Raw genomic sequence first — 10,311 nt, 5'->3', positions numbered from 1 at the left:
CCAGCACATGGACAAACTGTATAAAGAAAGTAGAGCAGGAAATAGGTTAATTTCACGTATATTCCACTGTGATCAATATGGAAGAATCTACAGATCGGTTAAAATTATAGTAAAATTATTATGAACGATTAAGAAGTAGTGTTATGAATGGCAATTAACATCAACGACCGAATTTTTAATAAAGTGATTTCAACTATCTCTTGAATTTACCCCTAGATTTGATGTGAATCAATGTGCTTAAATAATTCATAAATAATAAATAGATGTAAAACTCGTTATTTGAATGGCATTGCCTATTAGATAGGGTTTTCCAATGATTTCAAAGAGACAGGAAGCCAGAAAATTTAAACACTCGTCTGAGCTTTCTTCAAAAGTTGAAGAATCCAAAGAGGTCCTTTGGGGGAAATTAGGTAAGAGCAGGTGGGATGTCACGTTTGGGAGGTATGAGTAAAAGGCTTGGTTTCTATTGTAAGTCTAGGTTCTGATCTGCCAGCTGATTGGAATTATGGTAGGTGATGCTACACTCCTAGTGAATTCCTTGTGGCCGGAAGTGAAAGAGATTTATAAAGTTCATAGGAATCTGACTGTTGGATGTTCTTAATCTGAAGGAACAAAGCAGTGAAAGGAGGGCCCTAGAGGTCACCACTTTACTAAACGTATCTAAGTATCATGATGGGAAGTCATCTGAGATCATCTGCAAACATCTCTCAGTCCATTTTAGAAGAGGAGAAGAGATTTCACTTAGCAAGCCGTGGATCAAGGCGAAATGTATTGTAAGAAGGACTTGAGGTAAAGGGAAAGGTGTCACCAGGTAGCCAGGCCATTTTCAAACCAGTATGTACAACAAAATGGCCACCAGATCAAGTGCAACTAGGCAGGCAGTTTTAGAAGTCAAAGAAGGGGAAAGATAGAAAAGGGTCATCTTCCCCAATGAAGAAAGGGAACACTTGCCTACAAGTTAGAGAACCCCTGAAATTCTCCCACTGCCATAAACCACTGAAACGGAGAGCTAAGGCAGGGACTCTGTGAGTCAGGAGAACATCATCTAGTGAGGAGATCCTGGCGCAGGACATTTCCTGTTTTTAGAGTCCCTGTCAAGCCATTTATGGATAGATTTGCATTTGGGTTGGGAAATGACTGCACGAGGCTAGTTTGGACAGCTCCGCTTCCCCTTGGGTGGGGCAGCAAGCCCCAATAAAAAGGTCCTCTGCTGCACGACAGCTATCCTCCTGCTACTCGAGTTCCGATTGACTTTGGAGAACCTGGTGAGTCTGATTCTTCAGTTCAAATTAGTTCTCGGGCCCCCGAATGTTGAGTTTATGCTGGAGACAACAAATTTAATGGGTCCAAAGTTATGATCATGGGTATAATGCTACTTAGTGGATGGGAACTTGGAATATGGGCCCAATGTTATATTGTATTTACTAGATTTCTGATAGCTAGTTTGAATTCCTCTATTGAAAAAGAAATTAATAGGAAATTTTGACATGAAGGGATAAAGAGCAAAGGGTTTACCTTTTTTTATACCTTTTTCTTGGACCTCCACTGTGATTTCAGAGACATTTATCTTAGAAGGTGTGAGGCTCTTACATTCATCCTGATTGCCCTTTGCTCTGTACAAAGTCATCCTGTCGGGTCCTCATGAGAGAAAATGGTGACAGGAATTGCTTCTGAGCTTGCCCAGAATTTTAGAACTTTTGATAGCCTTTTAAAAATATGTTGTTTTCATAAAAAAAAAAAAAAAGAAACAGAAATAAAACTGAAAACATCGCTTGTTTCTTCAAAACAAAGATATTTTCTTTGGAAAAGTTGTATGAGAAAAGAAAGTTTTCTCTGGGCTGATGAATAGATTTGCTAAAGAACGAGAGAGATGTCAGAAATTCATTAAAAGGTATTAAAGAGATTAAAACACATGCTTAGAGATTGGAGAGATACTGTCCGTTTGTGTTACACAAGCTTTTGCTCTTCTCTATGTAGGGATTCCTTATTGTGAACACGGTCATATACTTTCTTTCAGATATTAAGACTGCAGAAAGATGTCTTCTCAAGAGCAGCAGTGCAAGCAGAAGTGCAAGACACCTCCAGTGTGCGTAACTAAGTGCCCTGATCCTTGCTCACCTAAGAAGGATTCAGACCCTTGTCCACCTAAGCCGTGCCAGCAGAAATGCCCTCCTGGGACACCTATCCAGCAATGCCAGCAGAAGTGCCCACCCAAGGAAAAGTAACAGCTTCAGCTTTTATCTGCATCTGGAAAGGATAAGGGCAATCGGCTCACCTAGCTCCACATCTCCGCCTTCATCTTGTCTTCAAAGCCTATCATGGATACAGAAGAAGCTTTCCACCCTTCAGCCTGCAGTATGCGTGTGGTGAATCCTGACGGTCAGAGGTTTCCTATCTGAGTCTGCTATGCCACTTCCCTCTGGAGGTACCTGAGAAAGTACCACAGAGCCTCAGGAGGAAAAGCAGCAGCTCTCCTCCTGGGGGCCCTCTGAGGAGTCTCTCGCTGTCTTCTGTGTCTGTCTGTCACCTGGGCAGCGGTTTCTACCAGATGAGCAATTGTTACTTATCCTCCATTTCCTGAATAAAATACATTTCTTTTTGTGATGGTAAAAGTATTTTCATTCTTTTAAAACCTGCTTTTAGCAATATTATATCATAATTTTGGTTGATTTCTATCCTTCTTTGATCTCAATTTTCAGGCTCTCACAGTCAGTGTTATCTGAATTTAGAGTTATATCGATGATTGTTTGTATATAATTTCAAATCCAGGTTATTTTCTTAATTATTGCTTGATTGATCTGGGGAACAAATTTTTAACTCCTCAGAAGTTCAATCCCTCTACTAAAATGTGGGGAAAACCACATTTACAGTGCCTACTTGCTTAGGCATAAAATTTACATGAATGTGTGTAATTCAGTTGCCACAATGCCCGGCACATAATTGGCATTTGAGAGGTGGCCGATCATCATTGCCTCTGTCATCATCACCGTCACCACCATCACCACCACCACCATGTTTGCTCCCTCAGGAAAGAGGCTCAGACATACCTAGTACAGCACAGAAAGAGAATCTTAAACTGTATTACACTTTCATATTCTGTGTTCCTTTTCTTTTCCAACTTAACTGTATTTATAATCTGATATGACATATTAAATGCTTTGGGAAATATTGGGATATTGTGCATAAAATTATAGTAGTTCTGAAAACATGGGTAGTACAAATAATGGGAAGTTTAAAGTGTCCTTACCAGGCAAAGCGCTGCCTGCTCTCCATGTGCACAACATGCTCTTCTTACTGTGAAACTCAACAACCTCAGGGTCTTATGATACTTTTTCGCCTCTGAAGTTACTTTCTTGATTGATTTGACCCCACCTTTGAGGTCCACTGGGGTTTCCAATGTTTATCTAGATTTACAAAATGACTGTTGCTATGCAGCTTGTTTTCTAAGTGCTTAGCTTAGTGGTCCAGTAAGCTGTGAATAGGGAGGTGTTCTTTAAGCATATCTCCTCTTGTGGCCCTAGAAGTAAAGGAGTCCAAGATGCCAGAACTGCAGAAGAAAAAGATCCACAGATTACTGCCCAAAGCTCATCAGAGTATTACATGAGTGAGAAATCAACACTGATATTTGGGAGTTGTCTCTACTTTAGTTAGTGTTATTTGACCTGACAGAGAATTTAGTTCTGTGAGGTGTGATGCTCCTGTAGAAATCTTAAAATTAGGGCATTGGCTTAAGAGTCTGGAGGTATTTGGCACGGAATCTGATAGTGGAAGCCATAAATGTGGTGATACATTTTAGTCAATGGCAAAATGTTTGCAGTAATGGTTGTCCATGGTATCCTGAGCGGCAGACTAAATGTTGGTCACTTGTTGACTTGACCAGGGTATGTCAATAGACATATGTTCAGGAAAAACTTGCTAGTTGGCAGGTCGGAAATTTAAAAAAATGAAAAGGAAAAAATAAAGCCCAGATATTCAAAACCTTGTTGAATTAGGAAACGCAACACTTGTAAGCCCTAAAGAGTAAGAGATGAGATTAGAAGTGTTTTGTAAAAAAATAATTAATTAATTAATTAATTTTTGGCTCTGTTGGGTCTCCGTTTCTGTGCGAGGGCTTTCTCTAGTTGCAGCAAGCAGGGGCCACTCTTCATTGCGGTGCGCGGGCCTTTCCCTCTCGTGGACTCTCTTGTTGCAGAGCACAGGCTCCAGTCGCGCAGGCTCAGTAGTAGTGGTTCACGGGCCTAGGTGCTCCGCGGCATGTGGGATCATCCCAAACCGGGGCTCAAACCCGTGTCCCCTGCATTAGCAGGCAGATTCTCAACCACTGCGCCGCCGGAGAAGCCCTAGAAGTGGTTTTGAACTTGAAGCCCAATTTCAGTTGACTGTAACAATAGAGAAAAGATATAGATACAGAAGTTGTAGTCTTTCCACCTGTGTGCCAGGGAGCCTCATGGTAATTGAATTATGTTCAGGGATCAAGGCAGCAATTTAATCAGGCCAGAAAATTACTTCCAGAAAAGGACCCGAGTGTGGTCTCTAGCACATAGTAATGATTGGAGGAACGAATTATGTCAGGTGCCTACTAAGTGTTTGAGGGAATTGACAACTAAATAAACTATACGCCAAAACGAGAAAGACTGATTTTTCAAGAATTGTATAACGACTTTCCAGCCCTCCTTTCCCCACTTTCCACCCCACCTACTTCAGATGTGGTCAGTAGAGGTGATTAAAAGTGAATATCCACTATGAGGTGGATACAGGGCCCCAGAGAATAATGGATAAGGGAAGCTCTCTCAGAGAATAGTATCAGAGCCTAAGAGAGGCAAGGAGGAGAAGGAACACAGAGCTTCTCAAACGTTGTTACTCTTTTGTATGATGGTTATTCTTTCATCTTTCCCCTCCAGTTTTATTGAGGTATAATTGATTAAATTGTACACATTACGGTGTATAATGTGACGATTTGACATATGTGTACTTTGTGCAGTGATTTACACCATAGGTTACATAATACATTAATTACTTCAACAGTAGCCATTTAACTGTGTGTATGGCTGAGTGTTTGCCTGTGTGTGTGTGTGTGTGTGTCTGTGTGTATGTGTGTGCGTTTGTGTTTGGTGAGAATGCTTATGGTGTACTTTCTCAGCAAGTTTCAAGTACACAACACAGTGTTAATATCAAGACTCACCATGCTGTACCTCAGACTCCCAGAGCTTATTCATCGTAGGACTACAGACTTGTACCCTTTGCCCAACATCTCCATTTTTCCCACATCCCCCAGGCCCTGCTGACCACCATTCTACTCTCTGTTTCTGTGACATCCCTGGCTTTGGCAACATAATCCTAAATAAACATTGGCTCAAGGAAGAAATAACAAATACATATAAAATACTTTGTGATGAATGAAAATGAAAAGAAAACATAGAAGAACTTTAAGGATCAATGTAACGCAGTGCATAGAGAGCAACTTACGGCTGGAGGCAGGTGTTTTACAGAAGATAAAAGATCTCAAATCAGTAACCTGAGAGACATGTATGCATGTGTGTGGGTTTATGAAAACTCCTAACACTAAAAACAGCAAAATATAAGCAGTGATTATTTTTGGCCGTTTAATAAACATGCTTATTTTTGAACAGCTTTATGTTTTCCCCATTATATTATATGAGGTAATATTTTTATAACAGTTTATCATAATATTTAAAAAAGATGTAGTAGTCACTGAAGATGTGGCTGAGATGGAGGGAAAGTTTATGTCCTGGACTTCTGGCGCATGCCCAGCTGGTGACTCTTTCACAGGTTTCAGGTGTCTCCTCTTTCTCTTCCTCTCCTCCTCATTGTTCTCTTCTTCCTCCTTTCCCATTATAAAACCACATTCCTGAAAATCTTCCTGATTATTTGACCAAGACAAGTTACTAGGCCACTTCTTCCTCCTGACTGCAGGAAGAATTATGAAAGATATTAAAGGACTATTACTAAATGCATGGGCAACATTTCAAAGTACTAAATTGAACAGTTAAGGTGTATATATTGGGCAGCAAAGGTAATATGGCCGGTGGAGGGTTCTGGGGTGTTGAAGAAGAAGACAGAGAATAAATAGTGAAACACTTTTTTCTATTACTGTCTTCAAAGCCATAAAGCATGTTTGGAAAGAGCAGAAGAAAGCAAGTATATCAGATGAGCCCTAAGTCCATATTTCATCTAGATTTCAGACCTTAGTGCTCTGATCTTCTCTCCCCTCCCAACCCCACTCTCAATCACTTATATGTGATGCTGTGGGTTTTCAATGATATCTTATATCTATTTTTGGTTTCACACAATTGAAATCTGATATTTACTTATGGAATACAACAGTTTTATTTCCTGATACAGGAATTTTAAGCCCACGAGGGCAGTCTAGGGAAGTGTTCTCCTCAGGTGAGGTAGGATATCCTGACTCCATTAAACATGTGTTCCCACATTCTACAGTAACATTAAGTGAGAGTTACAACTTTATTCCTAAGTGAGACATGGCTCTTCACCAGCCATGGCCCATCACGAGAAGCTTCAGTGCCCAAGGGGACAGCATAGAAAAGAGTAGTGTTCAGGCCCAGGATAGAAGAGAGGAACTGTAGAAGAACCGTTGACAGCTAAATCTCTGAAAAGGCAGAAAGGAAATCTTTGGAGAACATGCTAGGCCACTGTTTCCCGAACTTCAGTTATTCGCTGAAACCTCATTATATTTGTCATCATTCCACACCACATGTATTACATAACATTAATAATTTTTAATTTAACTTCACTTTATAATAACTTTGAAAATTTTTAATTTAGTTGGCCATAGTTAACCACGTACATGATACGGCAGATGAAATATTTAAATTATATATTACAGCATATGTGTACATATATACATACAGAAATATGTTACAGAACGAGAGGGACAGAGGGAGAGAGAGAGAGAGAGAGAGAGATATTACAAAGTTTGGCAAACTCAAAATCTGCAGAGCTGAAACGCTGCTGGAAGTCGATCTGACGGGGGAATTATCTTTTACCTGGGTGAAGTTCAGCCTTGTTCTATTCAGGCCATCAGTGGATTGGATGAGGACTTCCCACCTTATAGAGGGCAACCGCCTTTACTCAGGTCACTGATTTTAAAAATACTCTCATCCAAAAGAATCTGTACAGGAGCACCCAGAATAATGTTTGACCAGATAACCATGGACCCTGTGCCACTGAAGCTGACCCATAAATTAACCATCAAAACTTCCTTCCAGCACAGTAACAAATTGTATGAAGAAAATAGAGCAGGAAATAGGTTTATTTAACATACGTTCCACTGTGACCAAAATGGAAAATGTAAAAACTAAGTTAAAATTATAATAAAATTGTTATTGATGATTGAAAAACTGTATATGAATGGCAATGAACTTCAGTGACTGCATTTTTAATAAAATGATTTCAACTTCCTCTTAAATTTATCCCTAGATTTGCTGTGAAACAACATGTGTTTAAATAATTCATAAATATTAAATACATATAAAATTAGTTATTTGAATGGCATTGCATATTGGGATTCCCAATAATTTCAAAGGGACAGGAAGCCAGAAAATTTGAACAATCCTCTGGGCTTTCTTAAAGGTGAAGAAATCCAAAGAGGTTAGTTGGGAGAAATTAGGTAGGAGCAGGTGGTATAACACTTTTGGGCGGTATGAGCAAAATGCTTGATTTCTGTTGAAAATCTAGAGTCTGGGCTGCCAGCTCCTCTTAGTTATGGTAGCTCATGCTATGCTCTTAGTGAATTCCTTTTGGCCTGAAGTAAAACAGTTTTATAAAGGTCACAGGAATCTGACTGTTGGATGTTCGTTATTTGAGGGAGCAAAGCAGTGAAAAGAGGACCCCAGAGGTCACCACTTTACTGAACGTGTCTAAGTGTCATGATGGGAAGTCATCTGAGATGATCTGCTCACTTCCCTCAGTCCATTTTAGAAGAAGAAAAGAGACTTTGCTTGGCAAGCCATCAGTAAAAGGGAAATGCATTTTAAGAAAAACTTGAGGTAAAGAGAAAGGTGTCACTACGTAGCCAGACCCTTTTGAAACCAGTATGGGCATCAAAATGGTCACCAGATCAAGTGCAACTAGGAAGGTAGTTTTAGAAGTCAAGGAAGGTGAAAGATAGAAAAGGGTCGTCTTCCCCAATCAAGAAAGGGGAATTTTGATTACAAGTTACAGAACCTCCGAAATCCCCCCACTGCCATAAACCACGGAAACGGAGAGCTAAGGCAGGGCCTCTGTGAGTCATGAGAACGTAATCCATTGAGGAGATCCTGGAGCAGGACATTTCTTGTTTTCAGAGTCCTTGCCAAGCCAGTTATGGATGGATTTGCATTTTGGTTGGGAAATGATTGGACCAGGCCAGTTTTGGCAGCTCCCCTTCCTCCTAGGTGGGACAGCAAGCCCCAGTGAATAGGTCCTCTGCTGCATCACAGCCATCCTCCTGCTACTGTAGTCCCAATTGAATTTGGAGAACGTGGTGAGTAGGATTCTTTAGTTCAAATTTGTTCTTCAGCTTCTGAATGTGGCATTTATCCTGGAGACAGCAAATTTGATGGGTCCAAAGTTACCATCATGGGTTTAATGCTACTTATTGGATGGGAACTTGCAATTTGGGCACAAAGTTATATTGTATTGATTAGATTTCTGATACCTTGTTTGAATTCTTGTATTGAAGAAGAAATTAATAGGAAATTTTGACATTTAAGATAAAGAATAAAGTATTTTCCCTTTCCTATGCCTTTGTGGTGTCCCTCTGCTGTGATGTTAGAGGCATTTATCTTAGAAGGTGTGAGGTCCTTACATTCTTCCTGATTGTCCTTTGCTCTGTATATGTCATTCTGTTGGTACCTCATGAGAGAAGATGATGATAGCAATTGCTTGTGAGCTTGCCCAGGAGTTTAGAACTTGTGTTGGCCTTTTTTGAAGATGTTGTTTTCATTAAAAAAAAAAAGAAATAAAATAAAAACACCTGCTTGTTTCTTTCAAATAAAGATATTTTCTTTGGAAAAGTTGTGTGAGAAAAGAAAAGATTTTCTCTGGGGTGATGTATCGATTTGCTAAAGAGCGAGAGAGAAGTCAGAAATTCTTTAAAAGGTATTAAAGATATTAAAGCCCATGCTTAGAGATTGCCGAGATAGTATCTGTTGTTATTACACAAGCTTTTCCCCTCCTCTCTGTAAGAATTCCTTCTTGTGAACACGGTCATATACTTTCTTTCAGATATTAAGACTCCAGAAAGATGTCTTCTGAACAGCAGCAGTGCAAGCAGCCTTGCCAGCCACCTCCAGTGTGCCCACCGAAGTGCCCTGATCCTTGCTCACCTCCCAAGTGTCCAGAACCTTGTCCACGTATAAAGTGCCCTGAGCCATGCCCACCTCAGCAGTGCCAGTAGAAATGCCCTCCTGTGCCACCTCCCCAACAATGCCAGCAGAAGTGCCCACCCAAGAACAAGTAACAGCTTCAGCGTTTATATGGATCAGGAAAGGATAAGGACAATTGGCTCACCGAGTTCCACAGCTCTACGTTCAACTTCTCTTTAAAGCCTATCATGGATACAGAAGGAGCTTCTCCACCCCTCAGCCTGCAGTATGCGTGCGGTGATTCCTGTCCGTCAGAGGCTTCCTATCTGAGGCTGCGTTATACCTCTTCCCTCTGAGACGTACCCGAGAAAGCATCACAGAGCCTCAGAAGGAAGAGCAGCAGCTCTCCTCCTGGGCGCCCTCTGAGGAATCTGTTGATGTCTTCTGTGTCTGTCTGTCACCTGGACAGGGGTTCCTACCAGCTGAGCATTTGTTCCTTATCCTCCACGTCTTGAATAAAATACAATTCTTTTGTTTGATGGTAAAAATATTTTCTTTCTTTTGCACCCAGCTTTTTGCTATACCATATCATAAGTTTGGTTGATTTCTATCCTTCTTTGACCCCACGTTTCAGGCTCTCACAAGACGTTTTATCTGAGTTTTGAGTCCTATCGATGATTATTTCTGAATAATTTCAAATCCAGGTTATTTTTTTTTTAATTATTGCTTGATAGATATGAGGAAGAAATTATTTAACTCCTCAGGATTTGAATCCCTTATTAAAATGTAGGGAAAATCACATTTAGAGTGCCCACTTTCTTATGCTTAGAAACTAAATGAATCTGTGTAATTCAGTTAGCACAATGATGGACACATAATTAGCATTTTGTGAGGTGGCCTATCATCACTGTCTGCTTCATCATCACCATCACCACCATCACCACCATCACCACCACCGCCATGTTTGCTCCAGCAGGAAAGTGGC

The 10,311-nt window shown here is 40.4% G+C and overlaps 1 protein-coding gene across 1 annotated transcript; it reads left to right on the top strand.

Annotated features, from left to right (window-relative positions):
• The first annotated feature begins 9,265 nt into the window (after positions 1-9,265).
• Positions 9,266-9,481, top strand: LOC137761589 (small proline-rich protein 2E-like). Its single transcript, XM_068538515.1, is given in 1 exon segment — positions 9,266-9,481. A coding segment is annotated over 1 exon segment (216 nt).
• The last annotated feature ends 830 nt before the right edge of the window (positions 9,482-10,311 follow it).

Source organism: Eschrichtius robustus, chromosome 3 (genome assembly GCF_028021215.1).
Source record: "Eschrichtius robustus isolate mEscRob2 chromosome 3, mEscRob2.pri, whole genome shotgun sequence".
NCBI classification, from domain to species: domain Eukaryota; kingdom Metazoa; phylum Chordata; class Mammalia; order Artiodactyla; family Eschrichtiidae; genus Eschrichtius; species Eschrichtius robustus.
The sequence above is the reverse complement of the archived record's forward strand: the minus strand, read 5'-3'. Positions and strand labels throughout refer to the sequence as shown.